The sequence below is a fragment of the Gavialis gangeticus genome, unplaced genomic scaffold (assembly GCF_001723915.1).
Source record: "Gavialis gangeticus isolate Ggan-Ray unplaced genomic scaffold, GavGan_comp1, whole genome shotgun sequence".
Taxonomy (NCBI): domain Eukaryota; kingdom Metazoa; phylum Chordata; order Crocodylia; family Gavialidae; genus Gavialis; species Gavialis gangeticus.
In genome coordinates this window covers 14473903-14501691 of record NW_017729000.1, presented here as the reverse complement: position 1 = coordinate 14501691, position 27789 = coordinate 14473903, and the positions used below count along the sequence as shown (strand labels likewise).

The 27789-nt window shown below is 40.9% G+C and overlaps 1 protein-coding gene across 6 annotated transcripts in view; it reads left to right on the top strand.

The window, feature by feature from the left end:
• The window catches only part of RAPGEF6 (Rap guanine nucleotide exchange factor 6), a 266305-nt gene that overhangs the window by 32623 nt on the left and 205893 nt on the right, over positions 1 to 27789 (top strand). For all 6 annotated transcript variants that reach the window (XM_019506313.1, XM_019506311.1, XM_019506309.1 and 3 more), the window contains exons 2-4: positions 21472 to 21542; positions 21972 to 22028; positions 23061 to 23144. In XM_019506313.1, the coding sequence (XP_019361858.1) occupies positions 21472 to 21542; positions 21972 to 22028; positions 23061 to 23144 (212 nt within the window). The remainder of the gene's footprint in view (positions 1 to 21471; positions 21543 to 21971; positions 22029 to 23060; positions 23145 to 27789) is intronic.

The following is a 27789-nucleotide window of genomic DNA, read 5'->3' as shown; positions in this document are numbered from 1 at the left end:
CCCCAACCTCCGTCCCCTCCGTTATGGCGGCACTCCATTCCCTGCCGCCCCCCGCTGCCTCTGTCTGTGTAGAGCACTCCAATTGGCTGCCAAGACAGCCAGGCACAGTGCGAGTAAAGCATTATGGGCCAATAGACAGACTAAGGTTTTTATAATATTAGAATAGGGGAGTACATTTGTGTAGCTCAACTTTAGATCTGCATAGTGACGCATATTGTCCAGTGGGATCATCAGTGATAAGCAAGATTACAAATAAGAAATATTGGAAGTTAAGGGAGGAGTTGATAAACTTCTGTTCGTCGGAGAACAGCATCCCCAGGTTACAAAGAAATTCCTATGACTTAACTAGTGATCAGACTTCATAGTTTATTTTCTGACAGAATGGCTTTGCTTCTTGACTAAGTTGAGGAATTCCCTCAATTAGCCAACACAATTTCTCTGTTACAAGATACCAGCAAGTATTATCCAGAAATGAGGAAGTATAATTTTAGTGAGTTTAGCTGACTGTTCTGCTCCTGTGGGTGATACGTGGGTTAAAACAAACAAAAATGGCACTTACAGCTGTGAGGTGAAGAAGCACCTCCATAATTTGACAATAGTCTTGCAGATAAGTGCTTGCTCGAACAGGATGCTTAGGTGAGCAAAGGAGTTGAGCAAGATATTTTAAGAGCTGGTCTACACAAGAGCATTGTGTCGCTCTAACTATACTGAAAAGTTACTTCTTTAGTATGGATATAACTGTGGTGATATAAAGGTGCTTTATGCCAGTTTAGCTGTTCTGATACAGGAAGGATAAGTGACCATTGTAAATCCACCTTAATAATGACATAACTGTATCCAGCCCAGTACTTTTACCAGCGCAACTATTTTGGCTTACAAAAATGGATCCCTAAACAGAAAAGTTTGGGGAAAACTCAGTGCAGACCAGACTTGAGATTCTAGATCAGTATTGTCAGTATAAGGGTTGGAAATGCCGTACCACTTAAATATCTTCCAGACCCCTGCAAAGTCAGCCTCAAATGTCTGATCTCTAGTAGACAGAAGAGGGAGAGAAACAAACAGCTACAAAGAGAGAAACCATTTTAAACCATACATTTTTTTTATATACTGTGAGGGAGTTATGCGGGAAGGTATGGAAGATTAAGCCTTCAGGACTGTAGTAGATTCCTTATTCCTTCAGTGTATATACATGAGCAATTTTTAATGACGTCTTGAATCTTTTTACTTGCACAGAGCACACTAGTGTAAAGCTTCTCTGCTGTAATGAATGGATGGTAAATCCGAAGTTACTAAAAGAGAGAGATCAAAAAAATGCCTTTTTGTGCAGATCTCATCAGATAATATGTCATAACTTTCTAGCCATACTTGCATTTAGGATGAATGATATAAAATTAGATTCAAGTGAGATGCTACTTTTCGAGAGAGAAATATGCTGAGGGAGTTGGCTGATGTGATTGCAGAGCTGTTGACCATTATCTCTGAAAGCTCATGGCTATCAGGGGAGGTCCTGGATGATTAGAAAAAGGCAAATATAGTGCCCGTGTTTAAGAGGGGAAAGAAGGAGGATCCAGGGAACTACAGATGACTCGGCCTCATTTCAGTCCCTGGAAAAAGTATGGAGCAGATCCTCAAAGAATCAATTTCTAGGCACTTGGAGGAGAAGAAAGTGATCAGGAACAGTCAGCATAGATTCACCCAGGGCAAGTCATGCCTGACCAACCTGGTTGCTTCCTGTGATGAGACACTTGGCTCTCTGGATGTGGGGAAAGTAGTGGATGTGATATACCTTGACTTTAGCAAGGCTTTTGATACCGTCTCCCACAGCATTCTTGCAAGCAAGATAAGGAAGTACAGGTTGGGTGAATGGACTGTAAGGTGGATAGAAAACTGCCTGGATCGTTGGGCTTAATGGGTAGAGATCAATGGCTTAAGGTCCAGTTGGCAGCCAGTATCAAGTGGAGTGCCCCAGCCATTGGTCTTGGGGCTGCTTTTGTTCAGTATTTTCATCAATGATGTGGAAGACAGGATAGAGTGCGCCCTCAGAAGCTCGTGGATGACACTAAGCAGAGGGCTGTAGTAGATATGCTGGTGTGTAGGGCTAGGATTCAGAGTGACCTAGGCAAATTGGAGGCCTGGGCTAAAAGAAATGTCATGAGGTTCAACAAGAACACGTTCAAAGTCCTGCACTTAGGACAGAACAATCCTATGCACCAGTACAGGTTGGGGGCTATCGGGCTCTGCAGAAAAGGACCTGGGGGTTGCGGTGGGCGATAAGCTGAATATGAGCCAGCAGTGTGCCCTTGTTGCCAAGAAGGCTAAAGGCATATTGGGCTGCATTGGTAGGAGTGTTGTCAGCAGATTGAGGGAAGTGATTTTTCCCCTCTGTTCAGCACTGGTGAGGAGTCCTGTGTTCAGTTTTGTGCCCCCTACTACAGAAAGGTAAGTTGGAGAGAGTCCAGTGGAGAGCAACACAAATAATTAGGGGGCTGGGGCGCATGATGTGTGAGGAGAAGCTGAGGGAACGGGATTTTATTTAGTCTGCAGAAGAGAAGACCAAGGGGGGATTTGATAGCAGCCTTCAGCTACCTGAAGGGGAGTTCGAAGGAGGGTGGAGCTGGACTGTTCTCAGTGGTGGCAGGCGACAGAACAAGGAGCAACGTCTCAAGTTGCAGCAAGGGAAGTTTAGGAAAAACTGTCTCATGAGGGGGTGGTGAAGCACTGGCATAAGCTACCTAGAGAAGCTGTGGAATCTCCATCCTTGGAGGTTTTTAAGGCCCAGTTTGACAAAGCCCTGGCTGGGATGATCTAGTTGGGGATGGTCCTGCTTTGGGCAGGGGGTTGTAGTAGATGTGACCTCCTGAGGTCCCTTCAACCCTCACTTTCTGTGATATAAAATTGTGTCAGGGGAGTTGGAAGTTGGGTTCTCCATCAGTGTCACCCCTTCACCTGCCTGGTGGAGCTCTGTACACTCATCTTCTGTATTTCCCTGTGACTGTTGGGCTTAATCCCAGGAATAATCTGAGGCTGTAAACTCCAACTCTGGATTTTTAAAAATGAAATACTTCTAGCATGTTGGGCTTACGCTGCAAGATGCTTGTTCTCGTTTTGGAAGTACATCATGTTTATTATGTTCCCAGGCAAGAGCAAAATTCTGTAAGGAGTCAGATGCCGCATGGCATCAGTCATCTCCACAGAACCGCTGTGGATCATAAAATGAGCCTTAGTGTTGTCCAGGAAGGGCAACCAAAACTATCTTAAATTCCTTCTTCTTTTTTCCCATTTTTGTTTGTTTAAATTGCATCCCTAGATAGTGTTTAGGCAATGCATTATTCCAAGTGAAATAACTAAATGATAGAGTACTGTGTACTTAGATGATGTTGGAGCTTATGAAACACAGAGGTTATAAAAGATTTTTTTAAACTTATGACCACAAGTAAATTATGAATTCGATCTTTATGCCTCCCAGAATTGTATGAGACAATGGCTATAGTGTTGTGGTGATTCCCTTTTTTTTTTCTTCTTAAGAAGTAAATTTACTTTGGTTTATACTTTGGTTCTGTCATGCTGGATGTCTCATGTGAAAATGCTTTCTCTTGTTTGTTAGCTGTCATAAAACATCACATAAAGTCCAGATAGCTGGCAGGGACTGTGATGACATTTTTCATAAAACTGAAAGGAAATCACCTTATTGAAGTAGGATGATTCTACAAATTGTTTTTTTTAATCTGAAGGAATTAGGTCTGCTTCTCAGTGAGAATTTCTTATAGTATGCTGCATGTATATAAATCTGTTTTTGAGGTAGAGAAAAAGGGGCTAAATCTTGGTTGAAGTATGTAGTGTGGTGTTAATGGAAGAGAGGTTCAAAGCGAGATCCCATATCCCTGGTCACCCCTCAACTTCAGTGATTAAATTTTGACAATGGTCCTCTATCTCCCTGTTTTTCACACTAGCAACTTGGACTTGATGTGTTGGAATATTGGCTGAAAGTTCAGGACAGGATACTACTGCCTGTGCCTCTAACTGGGCATTTTTTTTGCCAAGATAGCTGTCAGCAAGCTTTTTAGGTTGCTATCTTGTTTCTAGAAACTTGTATTCGTGTAGTAATGTGTAACGTCTGTTGTTCATACTTGGAAGGTTTTTTTTATTGCAACAGGTGGTGCCCACTGCAGTGCTTTCTTGCCTGACTTCCTAGGTAGTTTGAAGCTATAGCTTTAGAAAATGTGAATTTTCTCTGTTGACAGAATGTGCAAACTTACATCTTCACTATTTCACAGCTAAAAAAGCATTCTAAGCAAGGAGAGAGAATGCAATTTGGAAATTCATTTGTAACTATAAGTAGGAGTCAGCTGGGAAAATGCTGCTACATGGTTTTTTTTTTTCCAGTTTATCTGTGAATCAAAAGATAAGAGAGAAGGAGCCCTGGGCAGGGCTCAGGTTCCTTCTTGACAGAGCCCAATCTTGCAGAGCCACCAACACATCCACACTTTCCCAGTTAACATCATGTTCCCCTACAGCATTCTGGACTTGGTCTGGAGGTCAGTAGGATCAGTTCTTCATCCCTCTACTGGCAGATTCTCTCAGTACTGTATTAGTGACATGTAGTTAATGTTTTCAAGCTTTTCTACTTACAACTTTACAAGGTCTAGAATTTTTTTTTGACTTTTTTTTTAACAATGGTTCACTTCCATGTCTTCATGTGGTTCTAGGATTTGGGGAATAGGCACGCTCCTGATGTGCCTATATTTTTAATCTGACCCATTAGTTCAGATATATCTGAACCCCTCTGAGCGAAATGAGGTTGGCCAGCAAATCGGGCATGTGTCTATTAAACATTTGAACAGTCTTCCATAAGCCGTTTCATTTTAACCTCTCTCGTGTGAAGCTTGGCTTCTGTTTGGAACTTGGAAAATGTAGTTTTTCCCCAGTTTGAGCTATGTTGGTATCTGTTCCCATGGATCAAAACTCAGCTGCAAGAGAAAAGGAGGGGTGGCTACAAAAAACCACCAGTGACTGTTTCCATTGCTAACATGAGCAACGTGTTGCCCTTTGGTCAGTTAGAAACGGCCAGCTATTGGGAAGCAAGTATTAAGTGGAGAGGCCTAGAAGAAAGGAAGAGTGGAGGCAGAATCTGGAAAGATGGAATTAACTGTACCAGACCATGGGAGAAGAGATCAAGCTCGGGAGCTGTTCAGGGGCTCTGGAGGCATCAACTCCAGCATGGTAGCTGCCATGCAGTTGCACAACAGAAAGTTGCCATTCTGGGCAGTTTACATTTTAAATAGGCCGAATATGGTATGTGTGTATAAAGGGATGCTGGTGCGGGGGTCAATCGTTATAAAGAGAGAGAGAACAGTAGTACATGTTTATAACATGGAAATTTGTTTTTGTTTGAATGGCAGAGAAACTTTCACTATCTATATCTCTGCAGCCATAATCTAAACTAGTTTCTCTCTTTCCCTTACCCAATTTCAGTCGCGTAGTAGGAAAGCATGGCTGTTTCTGTTTAAAAGTAACAGTAAGGAAATGTTTATGGTGTGTTATCTTTGTTTTGCCCTAATCTTTTTCTGCCTCATCTGTTCTGTTCTTCTGCCTGGTCTTTCTTTCCTCCCCAGATATCTTCTGTCCTATACCCTGAGCATTGCTATGTTCTTCAGGATCCTAGTACCATGGATGATACTTATTTCTTTTTACCCTTTAAATGCAGTTGTCTTAATGGAGTTAGCTGCTTTTCCAGAAACCCAGACTCTATTGTGAAGAAGTATTTCTACCTCTATAAATAGCTGGAAACAAGAAGAAGAGTCAGCACCAGCTGTGGAGCCAATTTTCCATGAATTAACAACTGTATGGATCATAGTTTGGGATCAATTTGTTTGATTTGTGCCTTTGGAGAGCAGGCTACTTTAATACATAAGACACTATTATATGAAGTTACAGCTTGTATATGTTTTTGATAAGAATTTAGGAAAGAAAAAAATTGTAATCTGCTGCAGATAGTTAATCCTGCGATTATTGTCTGAAGAACATAATACTGTTTCTGAAGTGGTTGGACCAGTTTGTTCTCTCTAAACACTTCTGGGTGGAGTCTGCTTAGGCAGTGACTTTAACAACAAACCCTGTTGCCGCTTGCCCAGTTTTATAATATATACCTCAGTCATTTTGGGCTTCCTTTAAATGTATGCAATCTCTTGAATCTCGACTCCTGTGCACTCCTTGCTACTGATATTCCAGTTGTCATTTTGTTGCCCTTTCTGTAAAGTATCTTCTAGTCCGCTTGTTCTGCAGATCCCCCTTGCTCACTCATTGATGTGTTGTAATTAATTCTGAACTTCCAAGTTGGGCTTTTTTCCCCCCTTTTTGGTAATTAATGAGTGATTTTTTTGTGACTCATTACCCTGTGCTGGGGCTGGGAAAAACTGCTTAACTGGTGAATGAGGCAGTATTTTTTCTGTATGTTTTTAAACCTTTAAATTTAAATTAAAGTGTGAATGGTGCTGACTGAGGAAGGAGTGTGAGCAGGGCTACTGGAGGAGGCATTGATTTAATATTTATCATCCTGCCCATCTCAGCTTAGGGGAATCCTACAGGGTTGTTGCACAAACTGAAGTGGCCACCTTGCTGCAACCTGGAGAGGGCAGTTGATAACACATTTCTCCATCAGGCACAAGGGATGTTACATATCTTGCACCAGTGTCAGTGAATCTATTAAACTTGGGGAGAGAGATCAGTGCAAAATGTGGCCAAAGCTATTTATATACACGTATCTTCCTATCTTTGCTGGTATTGTTACACCATCAGGAAAGGATTTGAGAGGACTCTTTTTTCAAATTGGCCTTAAACAGAGAATAAAGGAAATCTGGCTGATTTCAGCCTTCTATGAAATAAAAGGAGGGAAGTAAGGAAAAAACATGAACCACACTGAGTAACATTTCCTTTTTCCTGCTACACCCCTGACAGTGTGACAAAGTCTTTATTGAGACTGACAGGATTTCCAAATAGAAGATGCATTCAGCCTATACAGGGAGCATGCTGAATCATCATAAGGAAAGCTGTAAGGAAGTCTGCCATTTGCTGCTTTTTCAACTTGCTGTCTGTGCTCTAAGAAATGCATGTGTTTGCATATCTGAAATCTTTGTATATCTAGAATAAGGACGGGAGAAAGTCAGCTTCTGCCTAACAAAACCAGCGGTAGCTGTGTGAGCCACATGGGAGATCTGGGTTCAAGTCCCAGCTGAGGTGACTTGGGGTGAGTGAGATAACAAGAAGCAAAATCTTCAGCCCCAGGGGAGGTGCACCTAGGCCAAAGGTCAGGGAGGATCTAGTCAGGGAACTTCTGGAGGGACTGGATGTATTCAAATCAGCTGGTCCGGATGATCTCCACCTGTGCTGAGGGAATTAGCTGAGGTTGTTGCGGGACCCCTGGCACGGCTTTATGAGCACTCGTGGTGCTCTGGTGTGGTGTTAGAGGACGGGAAGAGGGCCAATGTGGTTCCCATCTTCAAAAAAGGGAGAAGGGAGGAAGGAGAACCCAGGGAACTATAGGCCAGTTAGTCTTACCTCTGTCCTGGGGAAGCTTTTTGAGAGAATTATCTTGGCGCTTGTCTGCAAGGGGCCAGCGGGGAGATTAATGAACCCGTGTTGGCTGCCCCTAAGCATAGAGGCAGGTCCTGTCAGACCAACCTGGTGGCCTTATACGACCAGGTCACCAAATTCTTAGATGCAGGGGTAGCAGTGGACATAGTCTTTCTGTACTTTCAGAAAGCCTTCGACTCTGTCTCTCACCCTGTTCTCATTAAGAAACTGGGGGGCTGTGGTGTCGACACCTACACAGTCAATTGGGTCGCCAACTAGCTGGAGGGCTGCACCCAGAGAGTGGTGGTGGATGGGTCATTTTCGGCCTGGAGGGATGTGGGCAGGGGGTCCCCCAGGGCTTGGTCCTCGGACCCGCACTGTTCAACATCTTCATCAGTGACTTGGATGAGGGGGTAAAAAGCACCCTGTTCAGATTTGCTGATGTGGGGGGATTTGGGCACGTCAGAAGGAAGGAATAGGCTGCAATTGGACCTGGACAGGTTAGAGGGGTGGGCGGACGAGAATAGGATGGGATTCAATACTGACAAGGTCAAGGTGCTGCACCTGGGGAGGAAGAACCAGCACCATACCTACAGGCTGGGGAACTCCCTTCTCGTCTGTGCAGAGGCAGAAAAGGATCTTGGAGTCATCATTGATGCCAAGATGAACATGGGCTGGCAGTGTGGGGATGCAGTCAGGAAAGCCAACTGCACCTTGTCATGCATCCACAGATGCATCTCAAGCAGGTCCAAGGAGATGATACTCCCCTTCTGTGTGACACTCATCAGGCTGCAGCTGGAGTACTGTGTCCAGTTCTGGGCGCCGCACTTCAGGAGGGATGTGGACAACACGGAGAGAGTCCAGAGGAGGGCCACTCGCATGATCAGGGGGCAGCAGGGTAGGCCCTACAAGGAGAGGCTATGGGACCTGAACCTGTTCAGCCTCCACAAGAGAAGGTTGAAGGGGGATCTAGTGGCCTGTTACAAACTAGTCAGAGGGGACCAGCAGGCACTAGGGAAGTCCCTGTTCCCCCGAGCACTGCCAGGAGTGACTAGGAATAACGGTCACAAGCTGGCAGAGGGTAGCTTCAGACTAGACATCAGGAGGCGCTACTTCGCGGTCAGGGCGGCTAGGATCAGGAACCAACTTCCAAGCAAAGTGGCGCTGGCTCCTACCCTGGGGGTCTTTAAGACAAGGCTAGACAAACACCTTGCTGGGGTCGTTTGATCCCAGTACTCTTTCCTGCCATGGCAGGGGGTCAGACTTGATGGTCTGCTCAGGTCTCTTCCGACCCTGCTAACTATGAAACTATGAAAATTTGAATCCCTTGTCTTGACAGTCAAAGGCATGCCCGCTTCTGTTTCAGTTTGTTTCCAGTCTTACGTTCTTGTATCTCCTCTTGGTTCTCTCCTAATTTTTTTATGGAGCACCAGTCCTCCGTGGTATGCCACACACATATGTTGTGCCTGCTTTCAACTACATAGCTTTCTTCTCTTGTGCATTTTCTGCCTAGGATTGCACACAGGCAGTGTCTCGATCAGAGCTAGCATGGGTAAGGAACCCACAGCACGTGTGCTAGTGTAACACGAAAGCATTTCGCTTGGCATGTGTGCCTTGAGGAAGGGACTGGGCTGGTGCTATCACAACAAGGATTGGACCCCTTGCAGCTCCCCCACTGTCCACTTCTGGCATGCCAACATCTTACAAGTCAAATTTGTGAGTGTTTTTGGCACTCTGCCCAAAAACGTTGTCAACCCCTAATCTAGCACATGATTGGCATAAAGCTGTTTGGCATGGCTGTTGTTTCCAAAATACAGACAAGTGTCTTCATTTTTGTAAAAGAAAACCTACAAGACACTTTTAAAAGCTGCCTTTTTTGCTTGCCCATTATCATGCATAAAGATAGCCCTAGTTATTAACCTAGGAATAGCATGTATGTTGAACTGGTCTTTCCTTCCCTTGAAGGATCCTTAGGAGAAATTTGTTCTTTATGGTGAACTCTCTCTCATCTCTTCTGGAGACTCTTCTTTAAAAAGTTTTTGTAATTTTGAGTTAAAGGTATTAAGAAGTAATGGACTTTTCAACGGTTTGTCTTAAAAACACCCCTCTCATCTTTGTTTAGCTTTCCTTATTTTGTTTCTTGTGAAGTCAGAACAGTTATCAGTCCAGAAAAAGCCGCTTTATTTATTTATGCTTTTATATTTTTTACAAAATCTTTTCATGCAATCAGTTTGCATCCTAAAAATCAGGTTGTGTTAAACTAGGGAGCCCTAGCTGGTTTGGCAAGCTCACTGGGGCTGGGTGTAGGGAGCCTTGAATGAGCCAAGCATATGTTCTTTCAACAGGAATTTAAAGTGTTTGGGGTGGAATTGAGAGACAGGTTTCACATAGTTTTTTGGGACAGGTTTGCAACCTGCCTGGAGCTTGCAGACGCGGCTGTTTCTTCTTGGTCTTTTAAGTGAAATTTCTGTTGTACAAGTTTTAAGTGTTTTTTCTGTCCTTTCTGGAGCATTATTGATAGCTGGAACACAATAGTTTTCCACACACCTTGTTTTTTGGAAAGCAGACTGTAGAAAAAATGATCTTTCCAGTTATGATGGACTGCATGAGACAGAGTAAGTCCTCTTGGAAGCGTAGATTGTGCAGGAAGTGGGGCATCCCAGGAGACAGTCTGGGTGAGGCAGCAAGAACTTCCTTTATGGCAAGACGGCAACAAGACTAGGTCTCAAACCCTTGTGAGGGCTGTTGCAAGATTCTTTATATAAAGAATTATTTACAGTAAAGTCGTGTAAACAATAAACTGTTGTTTCCATGCCCCAGGGCTCATCAAGGTACTCCAGACCGCATGCAGCAGTTCACTTGCCCCGAGCCAGTTTAATTTCTGCTTCAGACCCAATAATATTTACTAGTAGCAAAATTGTTTCTTGTTTATTTTTGAGCCCACTCATTTATCTCCCAGTGAAGGTGCAACCAGTTTATGAAGCCCAAACCTGTAGGTGTGCAAGACTGAACAGAATCTCCCAGGTCATAGAGTCCAGTCTTTGCTAATTCAGGCAGCCTTGTCATATAGTTAATCCTTTATAACCCTTTCTGATTGTTCAGAGCCACAGTTTAGGATAGCTTGATCTTTTTCAAAATAGCAAGAAAGCAAGCAGAAGTTTCACATCTATGGGATTTGAGTAACGTGGTCTGGTTTTGTGAAACTCTGTATCTCATTAGGGAAACAGTTTAGAGTACTCCGACTGCTTTGTACTTATAGTTTGAAACGTCAGTAATTGATTTACATCTGGGTAACTGCATTTTTTATTTTGACGTGTCACACCCTTTGGCCCCAGGCCCATCTACACAATCTGTTTTAGAAGCTTTCTGATGAACTGGTGGGTAGGAGTTGTAATTGTATTTAGAATCTCCCATTATCACATCATCACTTTTTCAACAAGTTCCTACTGCCAACTTTAGAAAGTTTGTTTACTAGAATAAGAGATCAGGCAATGGGTGGGAACATTTAAATAACAAAAAACTCTTAAATGTTGAATGGAATGATCTGCCCAAGTGATAGGTGGGTAGGGAGAAACGTTTTTCTTCTAGAGTCTCACTGAGAACCTCACAGATGAGGGAATAAATCAGCCTATTAAAATATAGCTCCAATAAACTTCAAAGAAGGCTGCATAAATCAGGTTAGCCCTAGGGCAGTACTGTGTTGTTTCAGTTAAGCTGACCTTCCCCTCGTCCCCCGGAAGAACCATAAAAATTGCACTTTACTTATATGCAGTTGACCTGTACTTAAGTCTCTGACCGTCATGACTTCTTTTATTTTAACCACTGTGTTTTTGTGCATTCAATAAAAACACCAAATATAGATTTTTTTTTCAATATAGTTTCCATTTTAGTATTTTTACCACATTTAATTTGGATCTTTGCCTTGGCTATTTTATTTTCCTGTCATATTCTAAGGCTAGTAGTGGTTCAAGGCATTTTTGGGAAGTTGAAATGCAAAACCATAGAATCATAGAAAATTGGGGTCGAAAGGGATGTCAGGGAATCATCTAGCCTAGCGTTTCTCAACTCACAGGTCATGACACAAGTGGGTGGCAAGAATATATGAAAGGGTCACGAACAAACTTTGAAAATGGATTCTTCTTTAAAGGAAAAAACATGGGAAACAGTGGCTTTTCCCTTGCAGGCTGGCAGCATTCCAGCCTGTGATGAGGGGCTGTTTGGAGCCCCCTGTGCTCCACACCCCCATCTTCCCCATCCCACACACTAGGGGTCTGGGGGCAGGGGCACCAGGTTGGGAGTGAGGGGCACTGGGTTGGGACTGGCCATCAATGTTTACAGACGGGTCCTGGTACAAAAAGGTTGAGAACCACTGCTCTAGTCCAAGCCCCTGCTCAAAACAGGACTATCCCCAGCTATATCATCCCAGCCAAAGCTTCGTCTAGCCGGGTCTTAAACTCCAAGAATGGAGATTCTGCCAGCTCTCTGGGTAACCTGTTCCAGTGCTCTTTACCTTCCAAGTGAGAGCGTTTTTCCTGATATCTAACCTATACTTCCCTTGTTGCAACTTGAGACCATCACTCCTTATTCTGTCATCTGCCACCACTGGGAACAGTCGAGCTCCATCTTCCTTTGAACCCCCCTTCAGGTAGTTGAAGGCTGCTATTAAATCCCCTCTCAATCTTCTCTTCTCCAGACTAAATAAGACCAGTTCTCTCAGCCTCTCTTCAAGTCATGCCCCCCAGTCCCCACACCATTTTTGTTCCCCTCTGGACTCTCTCCAATTTCTCTACATCCTTTCTGCAGTGGGGCCCCCAAAACTGGACACAGTACTCCAGATGTGGCCTCACCAGTGCCAAGTGGAGGGGAATAATCACTTCCCTTGATCTACTGGCAATACTCCTATGAATACAGCCCACACTGCCATTAGCCTTCTTTGCAGCAAGGGTGCGCTGCTGGCTTATACCTAGCTTATTGTAACTGTAACCTGCAGGTCCAGCCAGTCAGCCCCCAGCCTGTAGCAGTACATGGGATTCTTCCATCCTATGTGCAAGACTTTGCACTTGTCTTTGTTGAACCTCACGGGATTTCTGTTGGTCCAGTCTTCCAAAATCATTTGGTTTTCTTTTCAGACTGTGTCAATAGGAAGTTGAACCTTTTTGAGTAGTTATCCAGCATGCTTTTGTGTTCAGCCAAACCTCTGTTGAACACAATGTGAACTTTGCATTCACATTAGTGGTATTCTTTTATTACACATTTTACTTTATTATTTTCACTTGGAGCATCTCTAATGGTTTGGTGAAAAGGAGTAGATTCAGGGTAAAGTAGTTCCATTACTTGAATTGCCTACTGTGCTGAAGGGAGGACGTCAATATAAATGAAGGCTGAATGTTTTTAATTGTAAGTTTTTGTTCTCCATATTTTTATGCTGTAATAACTGACTGATCTCTGCCACATTTTGGTGTCAGAGATATCTCCTGATGTCCTGCTTTTTCACTTTGATATGCAGGATGTTATTCAGTTGCACATCTGATACAAAGAATATGACAAAATGGATATTCTGCATTTTGCAGGGCAACTGCTGTGCTGTAAATGTCACAAGACATGTTTACGCTCCTTAGCCCATTCAGTTGCTTATTTCATGCCACTTCCTTCAACTTCAGCCATAATCAGTCAGAAAGTTTTATATGCTACTGTTTATAAATTATATTGTAGATCAGCAGCTTCTCAATTCTGGCAGTTGGAATGAGAAAATCCTAACAAATGAATCTAGCAGTGTGAGAGGTTAAAAAAAAAAAAAAAATACAGCCAAGCAAAAATACGTGGCCTGCTTACCTCTAGAGGCTTGTCCAGCAAACTTGCTCTTTGGCCGCATCCAGACAGGCATGGACGTTTGGTTCCCTGAGGACAAGTAGCAGGGGCACACCTTGTGCCTCAGCTACTTGTCTCTGGGAACGCCCATGCCACACGCGCTTTGGTGTGTGGCAAGTTACCCTGAGGGCAGTAGGGGAGGCCGGGGCCAGTGCTGTGCTGGCCCCAGCAACCTTACCTGTGGTTCTGGAGGCCTCCTGGGGCTACAGCAGTGGGGATCTGGCTGGCAGCTGCAGCATGGCTCTGGGCAGCCCAGTTCCGTTTTTCAGCTGGTGCTGCTGGTGCATGTGCTGTTCTATTTTATTTCCCCCTGCAGGTTTTTTTGACTTGTGGATATCCAGGGATCAAAAAACACTTGTGGGGGGAAAAAAAACAGAGCAGCGCACGCACGCGTAGTGCACCCTTGCAGCGCAGATAACACATGACTGCAGTATGTGACGTTGCAGACGTATTTATGGTGCCACATACTGCATGACTGCGCTTGCCTGGACCTGCCTTTTTATAGCTGATGTTACCTTATTATAGGTACCACCTTACCTTTTATAGCTGCTGTACAATTCACACACATCCCCATTTCCCTCTCAGATTCCCTCTTTATTTCATCCATACAATAGATCTGTAACTTCCAATTTATGAGGAGCCTGATGGGCTTAGTAAGAACATTGATCTAAAACTCATTAACTACATAATGATGTAGAGTAAATAGTTTCATTCAGTGATTGAGGCATGCAGATGAACATCTGAAATTAGGTAATAGGAACCTTAGGCTTTAAATCTAGAGGGATGAAAGTTCAGAAAATCAAGATTTAAAAAATCTGAACTGCCCTATGCGTTTGCCCTGGAATAGGGCTGACAACCTATAGGCTGCAGGTTGCGGTTTGGTCTGCGAACCTTTTGATCCAGTCTGTGGATGTGGGGTTTTGGTGGCATTTTTCTTTTGGCTTTTGCAGGTGCTTTCCCTGTGCCACTGCTGGGATAACTGCTGGTAACAGGCGCTTTCCATGTGCTGCTGTACTTGTGAATGCTGGAGGTAGTAGGGTCCTAGCACTTCCTAACCCACCTACCTCCAACCCGGGGTAGGTCATTCCAGCCTGCAGGTGCAAAAGGTTGCCTAAAATCCTTTGGAAGGATTTTAAGTGTTTAGCAGTGGAGGAGTATTCGGAGATGTGGGAAAGCAGTGCAGCAACAATGGGAGGATAGTCTAAGAGGGTAGGGTTGCAAGATAGCTTTACTTTAATTTTGTTTTGGCTAGAGTAGTGAAATCATTGTTGCATTTTGATATTATTTTTTATAGTGCTTGTTCTTAACTTTCTTGTTATGACCGTTTTCTCCATTAAATTGTCTTGTTATTCTTTATACCAAGTCTGGTTTGTATCATTAACCCCTTTTTGGAAGTTGAGCTGTATATCTTTAAACAACCCCTAATTTCGTTTTCAGTTTTTTGAAAGCGGCGAGCGAAGTGGATGTCCATTAATATAAAGATTTTTATGTTGAACTAGAATGTTAAGAAATTGCACCAAGCAGCCAGAATCACTGCTTATTTCCACTAGGTGGCCACATAACCTGTGATTAATCTATAGTTCAAGCAATTGAATTGAAATGTAATTTAAACTAAATTCTTTTTTTATCAACATCTAGTCCCATTTTGTGTACAGCATCTAAGGGTGGAAGTTTCCCAAATAAAAAGAAGTGTAAATTTTTCGAGAGAGAGAATGATATGTAAGCCTCACTGTCAAGGTCCTGGTGGATTTGGCTGTGAATGTGCATGTGTCTGCTTTAGCGTCAGCTATTTTAAAAATCTATTATGTAGTAAGGGCAAAATTTGCATGGTGTATCCATAGAGTCAGTGTACTATAGCAGCAGCAGATCAAGGCATGCAGTTTCAAGGAGGACATGTTCTGTAGGATAATCTTCCCACTCTGTAGTATGCACACAAAATATGCAAATTATACAGGTTAAAGAAATAGGCCATTCTTTGAAAATGAAACATTCCTGAAGAAAGAAAAGCAAGTGAACTCAGAATACTACAAGCTACTATTGGCCAGGGAATAAGTAGATCATAAACACAGCTCACTAAAAGTGCAGTGCATAACATTGACTTTTTCGGTTCATAATCACTTAACTAGTTGTACTGGCCAGTGTAAGTCAGACCCATTCTCCCATAGTGATACCAGAGTGACCTGAGGTTTTTTTTTTCCTTCTGCTTTTGTCTAGTGCAGCTCTTTTCATCTCTTCAGATTCGTTTCTCTCAACAGCCCAAAGCTGATGTGTTAAATACTTTTGAAAGGAGGAATATTTTCCCAGAATTGAACCTTCCTGAAACCAATTTTTTGCTCCATTCCTCCACTAGCCTCTTATTTATGAGTACTTTAAAGTAAGAAAGGTAGTATGTTTTTAGGCTGCTCCAATGATCGTGTTTCTCAGGTTCCAGTAATTTCTGAGCTGGCTGTGGGATGCGTGCTCAGCAGTATATTGAATTTGGCCTCAGTGGTCAGAGAATCAGAACCCAAGGTTCGCAGTTATGAGCTGTGGGATGCAAGTAAGTGCAGCAGTAAGAGGGGGAAGTAAGTAGTGGGAACCCCTCTGCACCCCAAAGCAGGATGGGGATATGCTGATATATTCCTGAAGATAATTTATTTTTCTAGATATGTACCCCAAACTCTTCACCTGTTGGCTTACTTAGAGGCAATAGGAGAAAAAACGAATGAGACTTGTTTTCAAATCTATTGAATTTTTTTAATGTGTGGATATACTGGCAAAAAGGTATAGGCTGAATGTGGTAGTGTGTCTTGTCATCCACATCCCATGTTGCTACTTGGTACTAGGCATCTCCTAGTGCAGGAAGATTGGGGGAACAGGTAGTAAGTTACTTGCCTTATAAATAGGAACTTTTCCTGGCCCTTAGCAAGAATCTAAGTCTTTGGCATGAGCTCTATTTTGTCCTCCCAGATTCCTGTTATGTGAACTGTTTGTTTTGTGAATGGAAATAATTAAGCGATAGGGTCTGGTTCATAAGCCCATCTGCAGAAGAGCCCTTGGGCAAGGACTTGTTAATTCCTAAAGTATACAGTTTAAAAGCCTTTTTATAACAAACCCTCATTTTTACATATAAGCTTTGTCAGCTTATAGTTTTCCAGAACCTATGCCAGTTTGACTGTTTAATGTTAAACATTTTTGCAGATATTTCTTTATAATGTGATCATAGAGAGAACTATTTAGAACACTTTTCAAACATATGGAAACACTTTGTTACCTGTATGTGTGTCTCATAAAGAGTAGAAATCTCATTTAAACTTCTTAAGAGAATTCCTTGCGTTTTGCCACCGAAAAGTTTTACTAAGAGGTGGAGAAAGGAGCTTAAAGGTTAGCTGAAATATAAATTAGAAAAAGTGTGCGTTACAACTGGATGCAGATCTAGCATTATTTTAGTCTTGATTTGTCTACTTAGGGAACTTTTGAAAAGATTAAAATGTATAGGACTATTTTATGTGTTTAGCTCTATGTGGAAAACTTCACAATGGAGATACAAGATATAGAGGTGAAGTACCAACCCTCCCAACCAGTACAACAAAACAAACAAAAAACACCCCCCCACAGAACCCTATGTCCCCCGGCTAGTTGGTTGTAGTACATTGTTGCTGGATGACAAAACGATGCTTTAAATAAATATCCTGCATACCTACCTAAAGTCCTGATGAATATCCTTATGAAGCATGCTGATCAGTCATTCAGAGAACAATATATTCTGAAGTACAGGATGGTGATATTGTTCCACTGTTTCACGAGATAAAGTGCACCAATGTGTCACTTCTGAGACCCTTGTTTTGGTTTCAAACCTTACTTTGATAAAGCATTTGAATTATCCTTGTTTGGTGGGTGGTATTATCTTGCGTTAAATTGGTTGCGACAGCATCATATGAACATTGGCCAGGAAGGGTCCTACGGTTCTCTGTAATTGCAGGGAAATGCATCCTATAATTCCTTTCTTATCTGCTGACAAATTGCTAAAAAGCCTGTGGATCTGGCAGTTTGTTTCTCCTGCTTGAGAGTACAGTTCTCCTAAGCCAGAGTAAAGGCCTTAGCAAGTCTAGTTGGAAGTAAACACAATATTATTTTTTGGTATTGGAGTCACAGACCAGGACTCCACTGTTTTAACCACAGCACAAACAGACCAGAAAGGCTGCATCTGCTGGAAAAACTTAGGCTTTAAGAATAGAACAAGGAACAATGGATACGGGCAGACAGACTGCTGAGGACAATGAGATAATTACTGATGGTCTCAACACACCAGCAATCACTGTTAGCAGTTGGGATTTATACAAGTTAGAATTAGGAGGTGAATGCTTTACAGGCAGTCCTCAGACTTACGACACAATTGATTCCTGAAAACTGTGTCTTAATTCAAAACGTTGCGACTCAGAACCAATTTTCCCATAGGACACAATGTTATAAAAGGGGGCTTGGTTGCTGAACCAAGGCCCGATACGCTGTTTACACCAAAAATAACACAGAATTTTGTACTCAATCAATTATAGATGAGTAATATAGCTACATTAATGTGCTTATATCGTAAATAGCAATCATTGATTTGGACGGACTTCTTTGAGATAACTTCTCTGGACTTTCTGAAGTGCTCTTGGTTGGACTTTTTGAAGGGTTCTTGGCTGGAGTCTTCTCAGGAGTCTTGGCTGAGGTTTGTCTGCTTTCTTAAAGAAAATGTTTAAGGAAGTTTGGACAGATGTTCTCCAGGCAGATGGGCAACGCAGCGAACTTGTTCGCTGACATGGCCTCGCTTCGGATCAAGCGTTGTAAAGTGGAAACTGACGTCAGGGTTGAAACAGGATGTCAATTTATAAACGTTGTAAGTGCGGAATGTTGTAACTCGAACCGTTGTAAGTTGAGGATGGCCCGTATATCAAAATATTGTCAAATAACATGTTTAACATATTTTGAGTCCTTTTCCTTGTTCCCCTTTCTGTCGGTAGACTTGATGCTTTACTTTTTTTGACTCTTTTTTGAATGAAGGCCTAGGCTGTATGGGGAGGGATTGCAGGTGAAAATCGTTGTAAATAATGGCTTGTGCAGTGGAACATGGCCTATGGAAGGACTCGGTTTTCCTGTATGAACAAGCCATGGGAGTCTGGGCTTTCCTGTTTGAACAAGCTGTGGAAGGGTGAGTTTTTCAGGCTTGTAGGATGGCTCAACGTCATACCTAAGAAGCTGAATATTTTCAGGGGAAAATCGTCTGAAATGGAAGAGTGGGTCTGAAGAAAATATGGGAGATTTGTTACTGAAGAGTAAGCACATCCACTGTGCGCCTAGGAACATAATTTTGAGACAAATAAGGTATGTGTGGTAACGTAGTATGCAACAGTGTCGTGTCTTGTGACTTGTGTAGCCTCACAGAGGAAGTCTTGGGCAGAGGCACAGAGAGTTCAGTTCTCCAGCAGTGTCAGCTGCCTTAACCATGAGAGAGGTCTTTTGTGGAAATTCTTCACTTTGTTTGCTGTGTAACTTCCAGCTTCTTCCGCAATTTGGACAGAATTCTGCTGACAGCAGTCTCCTTACTACCCAAACCGGATCCAACCCTTGACCAGGTTCATCAGTGTGAAGCAGTAGTCCTGCAGGAAGAGATAGCAGATGTGTGTGTAATTAAGCACTATTATAAGCGTGTGCAACTGTGGGGGAGGGGAAGAGTTGAATTAGGACCACTCAAGGGAATATTGCCAGCAATTCTGTTAACGTTTGAGTTCTTGACTTCGCAATCTTCCTCATTTTTCATCATGTTGTCTTTGAGCATAATTATAATTTACCAAATAAGATAATGGATGCATTTCTTCCTTAAAAGTGGATAAGCAAATTAACCTCATGTAAATACTGGTGCCTCAAGTTACTTTGAAGTAAATAGAAGGTGAGTGCGTTTTTTACAAAATGTCAAAAAGTTGTGTAGGTTGTAGTTTTGAAGAGCGTCATCCTTCACGCTTTTCTGTTTTCAGAGAAAGTAATTAATATATAAAAACACACTTAAATAGTACAACATTTTATTTGAAGATTTAGTTTAAGATTGTGTTTGGTATAACCCATTCTTTTACAGAAAATGAGAGCCACTCCATTTGAAATAAATTGTGGTCTGACAGTGTATAATGAAGATTTGATTTTGGTAGAAGCCATGTTTCTTGAGTAGTTTCATTGTATTTACCTTAAAGCTTATTTAAGTATATGGAGATAATATTTAAGCAAAAAAATGAAATGAAAATGAAAAACTTACAGAGTCTGACTGTGTATATAATATTTCTTTGTGGGAAGAATGTATTGACAGTGAAACCTATAATGTTTAAGATGGGTTTGTACAGCACCTAGCACAATGAGCTTGTGATCCACTAGGGTTTTTAGGCTTTCCAATAGTACAAATACTAAAGTAGTTAGGAAGGAAGAAGTCCTGAAATCTTAAATCAAGATTGGGCTCATGAGCCCTGTTATAACCAGATGCTTTGTCTTTAAATAAATAAATAAATAAATACATAGTATATTGAGCAGTCTTCTGCTCAATTTTCACAGGTTTTGTTTATGGCGTTAGAAATCTGAGATCTTTATTGCAATAATTTTATTCGGCCTCTAGCTATTTCTGGACTTTCATTTTTATGACAGAATCCATATCCATTATGTTCCAAAAAGTTTCATAGCTCAATACGTAACTCTTCTCTAATAAAACTACTGTAAATTCCAAAGCCAACCCTCACAGTCTTTTATCGTTTGTACAAAGTGTCCCCAGTGCCTTTAGAAGTTCGGAGCACAAATGTTCAAGTTGCAAAGACATTTACATATATATGACTATTGTACAGTGTATGGTTTACATGCTAACAGCCCACCTGTTCTAGATAGTAAAATAAATGGTGAATAGCTCCAGTGTGTTTTCCATTAGCATGTGGTGTACTCTATCAGCACAAATATTTTTGTGACTAAAGGGGGTTCAGAGTAGTGAGAGATCTAAGCAGCTGTATCTTCTCATTTAAAGATCAGAAACTTTTTTCCACACAGAAAATGAATTGACACTTTCTTTTAGAAAGTGTTATCCTCTTACAGATACGTTTTAGCTGCTGCAGTCAAGGAGCCCATCATTATAGTCCTTCTAGGCTCACAGATGCATCCATTTGTATGTTTAATGAATGAAGTTGGGGAAAAGGCTTACTGAATACTTATTTCATGTTATTACTAGGAGAAAATTAATCAAATTAAAAAGTCTTTAATAAAAATTACTCATGATGCTAACATAGTGATGCTGGTAACGTTCTGCCTGATATGCCTTAGATCCAGGGCTTGGTCCTTTTGAGCAGTTCTCTTGTTTCCAGTGCTGGCAAAGGGTAGGGCTGCTGTGAAACTAGTCTCTGAAGTTTTGGAAGTGGAAGGTGAAGGAAGTACCTTTAACATGGGAAGGGGAGGGGTTTTCTCTGTGGGTATCAGCAAGGTGTCGGATGTGGACCTGGGATATCTTTTCCTTCCCAGACATTCAGTCTTGGGTTAGGTTAGAAATGTTTTCTATTGGTTTATAGGAGGGTTTATGTATTTCTGTGCTCTTTACTAGCATAAAGTGCAGTTTTGAGAAACTCCTCAATTTTTCTGGTGTCACCTCAGTAGATAAGATATAATACCCTGGTTTAAGGAGGCACTGCAAGGTTTATAATGTGTTTTTAATCATTGTGGGATGCAAGGCATTGATATATGGTACGTTATAGTTCTTGGACAATGATTTATGTATTTACAGAACTCTGTAAATAATGTAGGCACGAGTTATTAGTAACAACTGCTTTAGGGTCTTGGCTACTTTAATGCTTACATGTTGGAAAACAAACTTGTTTTGTCGACAGCTAACTTACTGTGGGTTAATCTTTTTGTCCTGAGCTGCTTCCTAATCCATTGCTTTGTTTTCAGATGTGTTTCCTGTGTTGCAAAATAATTATCTAAGATGATTAGATGCTAAACTTGAATACTTCATACAAGACGTGTTTCTTTATTTTTTTGTTTTTCTGTTTTCAGGACTTAAATATTATCTATACTTATCTTCATGGAATGGACATATTGTCACATCTCAGGGAACAGCAGCTAAGGTAAGGGTTGTGTGGGATAATTGGCATTGTCCAATACAAATGATATCTAAATGCATTGTATGTTGAAAACACTCTCACTTGTGCATTGGAATGATTTTTGGCTTATGTTAAATGGAAGGCAAACAAGACAAAGCACAAACAAAATTGTTGGAAGTACTTCAGTTCTTACAGTTTTGTTGCTAGGAGTAATTTCAGTGCGTGTAGGAGTGCTTCAGAAACACTTGAAGAATGTGTTGTGCAGTATCTACATGGATAATAAAAATGGAAATTAGGTTTCAGCTTTATAGTTAAGGATACTTTTTTTTTACAGGAAAAGTCAAACGTCAAGTGTTGACTATCAGGGAAGTTTCATGAAAGGGATGTTATTACTGAAACTATTATTTCTTTTTAGAGTTTAAAATTGCAACTACATTTGTTTTTCTTTCTCAGAATAATGTCTTCAAGTGCCCGCTATGAAAGATACAAGGGAAACCAAGTTCTCTTTTGGTATGTAGCTTTAAGGTGTTAATTTTTACTCTCCCGGGGAGAAATATAAGACTGGTTTGCTTGTTAGAACATGTTTGCACCCTTAGTTTTGGGGTAAGTGAAAAATAGAAAACTGAGCAGCATTTAAAATTGATACCATTTGATTATACAGCCATATGTCATTTAGACAATGCGATGGTTACACAGATAAAATAGGGTGTCATTTCTAGAAATGCCCATGGAAGTTAGCCACACAACTTTTGTTGAAGGAGTAGATGTACATATGCATATTTTAAATGTGTTTTTAAAAAATGTGCAGGTTGTAGCATGTAGAAAACCTAACATGGTTTTTGGGACTGGTATTCATGATTCAGTAGATGGCACTCTTCCCTTGATGTTGGTACTTGAACTTGCCAGGGAGTACCGGTCCCTTTGGAGGAGCCAGCCCTCTATCTGAATAGTCTCAAACCATGGGCTCTGATTGCTTTTGGAATTTTAAAAATCCCTTATGGCACCTTACCCAAGACTAGAGAGATTTAATTCTGAGCTCCTTCTTAACTTCCATTTTTTTGATAACTATTTTACTTAATTTTTTTCCACAATTCGTTGTTGGATATTGTATTTTTTTTTCCTCACAGTCTATGCTAAACTTACGTAATGCTGTGTACTAATTGATGCTAAAGAATTTGGTGTTGAGATAAATGATTCGTGCATATAAAGATTGCAGTTTGCTTTGAGATGGAAGTGAGTTTACTTTAAGTACAGTTAAACATAATTTTTATTTTTAAAAGTTTGTTTTTCTACTAGCTCCAAATATGATACTGCAAGTGGTAAATTTTAGCCTAAGTTTTCTGCAGATCTTTCCGCTGTGATATAAGTAATAACTTTGAGGCTGTGCTCTAATAGTAGTTGTAGTAATGCTATAGTGCTACTAGTATTTTTAGACATCCTAAAACTTCAGTGCAGTTAAATATGAGCTTAGATACATTGGTCTTACCTGATGCACTGTACGTTTTGTATTGCTATCAATGATTTTGGTTTTTTTTATCACAGCTCAGAAACAATCGCCAGATGTTGGTACATTCTTCTTTCCGGATCTGTGCTTATGAAAGACTCCATGTTTTTACCACCATGCAGGTAATGTGCAAGTTAATTTTTTAAAAAGATTGCAGCATTTTAACATAAACACTTCCTTGTGTTTGTTACTACTATTTTAATTACTGACCAAGTCTAGAATTCACATTACTTCTCATCACTACTCATTTTGCTTATATTAGGTAACGGAGGTCAGTTGAGTTGCTTTATTTTTGTTCTGGCAGATCTCCCTATCATGCTTCTTGCATTGAAGAGTTCATGTAGTACTATCTAAGAGGCCTTTTGGTTTAAAAATCCCCCATGTTGACTGTTTCCATGGAAATGTTTCCATGCATCTTGGCTTTGTAACAGCTTATTTTCACAAAATCAAATTTTGGGTGCTACTACCAGGAGAATGTGAATTTGTTTTAGTAGGGTAGATCTGCACCTTATAGAGTAACCAGATTAGATGGATTTATCTAGCACAAGCTTTTGTGAGCTGAAGCTCACTTCATCTGTTGCTGTGAAAGGACATGCCCAAAGCAGTGTATAAGAAGATAGACATTTTGAATACAAAAGGCAGAAGGAGGAAGGAAAGGGGGTCAGTGCAGGGAGAAGCAAGCAAGCAATAAGAAGACCTACAGGAACAAAGGAGTTATGAAAACTAATCCAGGTAATGGGATAAGAATCCACAGTCCCTGTTTACAGCATACTTAACCCAGTTTGAGTATGATTTCTTGTTCTGTATTTTCCCATTTGAATCGGTTTTTAAAAGCTTACTGCCTAAGAACAGCTACACTGAAGTTAGTGATGGAGCGTCCAGAGGGAGGTTGAAGTGTTCTGCAACGGGCCTGCTTGTTGTTCTCCAGGTGATGTCAGATCAGTGTTCATCCTTTCATGTAGGGATTGCCTCTTCTGTCCAATGAGGACAGTGGAGAGACACTGAGAAGGTGACATATATGACTTTGGTAGAGTTGCAGATGAATGAGCCTTGGATGTTTTAATCTGTGTTGTTATTTGTTGGGGCACAGGAAGCATCTGGGAATGTTGTGCGGTCTGGTGCCTTGGTGAGATGGGGAGTTAGGCAGCCTGTTGCTTGAGAGACGCTGTTTGAGCTTGGGGGCTTGCTTGTAAGACAGGACAGGTACTTTGAGATGGTCATTCTTTTCCAGGAGGTCATTAATGATGCGTCTGAGATGTTCAAGATGAGTTGTAGATGACAGCCAGAGGGACTTGGAGCACAGTCCCAGGCGAAGGACAATCGCATGCGACTTGATTAGATTTAACAGCACGGCTTTTTATGAAATTAGAGGATAGAGACCAGTCATGTCACTCTCAGTGAAAAATGACAAGTGTCATTGTGTTTCAGTCTTGGAGCACCGCGAGCACATTATGTGACATGTTTTAACTGGAACCTAAGAGTTCACTTCAGTTAGGCCTGGCTCTGCTGTGATACTCTGCTTGACCTTGTATGTCATTCTGTATTTCCCTTCTGTCTTCTGAAGGCATATTTAGTACATTTGTATTCATGCTGCTTATTCAGGAATTGTAGCTGAAAACTAGAACTCTTGTTTAGAGGAAGCTGTAGAATTAAATTGGTGGCTCTATGGAGACGCAATTTGACTTTACCTGATACTCTTTATGAAAGTCATTAATTTCTTTGTATTTTTTGGGATCTATGGGATGGGAAAGAGGATAAGTTATTTTTCTAATTTACATGGCTATACGAGAGCTGTTTTAGCAGATTGTAGGGATCCTGAAGAGTTCATTTAGAAATTGCCTGATGCCTGAATGAAGTGATACAATGACAATGCAAATTTAAAGAGAGTACTGCTGTGGAAAATGTCAGAACGAGCCCATGAAGGCCATGTCGGTATGCTATTAAAGTTATATTACTGTTAATCCTGGGAGACTCTCTCTCTCTTTTCTTTTTTGTTAAACTATTCTGAATGTAATGAAAAAGAAATTTCTGATATTTCTAAGGCCTGGTTATTTCACAGGTAGCACTGTCTGTTTTGTGAGTGCTAATACCTGCAAGATAGACTTCAGCTACATGCCACCTCCAGAAAAGCATTAAATAGTTGTCTTACTGATTTAAGAATTCATTTAATTCCATTAATTAATTAGAAATATGTTACCCCCCTCAAAGGGCTAAGGCTGTTTACAGTAAAAACCAAGATAAATTATAAAACCTGATGAATTATTAAAATAAAAGAGTGTATAATAAAGCAAACTCTCTGAACAATGATGAAGAATGGCCCCTCATTGAAAGCTTGCCCAAAACAAAAGGTCTTGTATTGCTTCGGGCTGTGACAGGGCACACAGAGGAGGGAGTTCAGAGCTGAAGAACAACTCCTGAGAATGACCTCCCACATATTTTTGCCAAACAAACTTGGCCCACAGATGGTGTTGGCAGGAGCTTTCTCTCGAGTTGACCTCTAGGGAGAGTAGTCTCATTGAAGTCAAAGGACTTGTATCTGTTGCTTATGGTTCATTTAAAAAAAAATGCCTTGCATTAATGTCGTTGAGGGATACCCTCTTGCCCTTACAATCTAAAGGAGCGCAAGTGTGCTGTTTAAATGCAGAGCTATGCTACTTGTACTTGTTATGTTAGTGCTTTTATATAAATTGTCTCATTGTCAAATTATTGCTGTCATTAAAAACAAAAACAAATTAGAAATGGCTTAAATACTTCAGAAAGTCACATTTTTATCATTTGTTTTGATTTGTACACGTGTGACTTTCTGTAGCATTTTTCAGATGACCTCTGCCAGAAATGTAAAAACGTACTAAGAAAATGGAAACTGTGTACAGCAAAAATGCATGCGTTTATGCTGCTTATATCTTGGCAACCTTAACTAACTGCTGTCAATCTGGGTAAGTGGGGAAAATTTAAGTAAAGACTGTATCTGTTAAATTTCTTATCTCAAGTTCAGTCCTTTCCTGCAGTCTGTTAAGGACACTCAGCTTGATTGCCCACTTGTCCCCTTCTCTCACAGCATCTTATTTTTTTTCCCCACTGCTCCCTGTACATGGGGGGGAGAAGGGGGATTGAAAATTCAAAATTTGAAAAGCCATCATCTTTTCCTTTTAGTTAAAAACAAAATAACAGATCATCCTTAAAAGCTCCTCTGTGATGAGTACAGATCAGTGCTATTTAGAATGTGTTAAGCTGATGATCATTATTATCTTATGAGACTTAATATATGAAAATGTTCTGTTCTTTCAGTTAATTGTATACTGTACCACCTACCTCTGCTATATCCCTTTATCCAGCTGTTCCACTTCTCCATAATGCTAGACAAGGAATTTTCTGGGATAAAGATCGTTTTATTTCTTTGTGCGATACTTAGTGTACTACTGGCTGTTAGACATCATTTTTATACAAATAAATAGTTATACTGTTTAAATAATTTGACATAGATATATCTCTTGGATACTTATTTTTCTCATTCCATTACTCAGATTCAGATTATTTTCTATGCAAATTTTCTGTCAAAACAGGTTTTAAACCATTTAGTTTACGCCAGTAATGCAAATTAGCGTAGTGATGGGGCTCTCAGTAGCTTGAAATGGATTGAGTCCATCAGTCATTTTAGGATAAAATTGACCAAACAGATTTATAGGAAGAGTTACAGGACAAATAATTTCTGCAAAATGAGGTGCCTGGGACAACCAATATAAATAAATAGTTGTTTATCATTGCTGGATAGAGCTGATTAATGACATTCCCTCCTAATGCTAAATCTTCTCAGCTTTTTCAGTACGTCAGCAAATGCAAATTTTGTTTTTAAACCAGGCAAATCATAACAGACTAGTGTTTGTTTGTTGGGGTTTTTTGTTTGTTTTTTTAAGCTTGCTCAAAAGGAAATCCTAGCATGTGTTTTCTGACCCAAGCAAGGATGGGGCAAGAAAATCCAAAGATTTGCATTTATACTGATGATTCTTGAACATGTTGATTAACCTTTCTGCCCTTTCATCTGCTTTGTTGAAGCAAACCGAGCAGTTTGCTTGTATGCGGAAGAGTCAGTGCTAGGTATGTCTCAGTTGCAGAGGAGCAGCTCTGAAGAAGAGTCTTTCCAAATCTTACAACACCTGGCTACGAAGGCTGGGTTTGAGTTGAAGCCCTGCTTTGAATGTGCGAGGGCCATATCTCAGATGCATGGACTAGGAACCATCCAGCAGAGTTATGAAGCTCTTGCATCCTATTTTGGATCAACCGGCCAATGTTTGGCATGTATATGCTTTGTGCCCTCTTGTTTAGTAGTTGAAAAGAGTGATGAAGGTAGTCATTGTTAGTGGGCTCAGCTTTGAAACTGTGATTTTTTTTTTTTTTTTAAAGAATGAAAGAATTAACCAGTTCACAGATGCAGCCATTCAACTTAGGGTTTGCTGCAACTTGTTTATTTTTTTACTAGAACAATATAGAAGCTTAAAAAATGAATACACGTGGGTGTTGTGGGCTAGGGTTGATTTACAGTATTGAAAGACTTAGCTGTAAATGAAATGATGGGAAATGCTGCTTCCTTAGGGCTGAGTGTGACTGCAACTTTAGGGCCTTTGGTTATAAACTGTATTGGTAAGCCATCTTCACTTCCCACGCAGTCACAAAGGACACCTATACACTATTAAGCAAGACTGCTGGAGTGTGGTAATTACTGCGCTCCAGCATCAACAAACTTTAGTTAAGGCACCCCCCCCCCCCCAC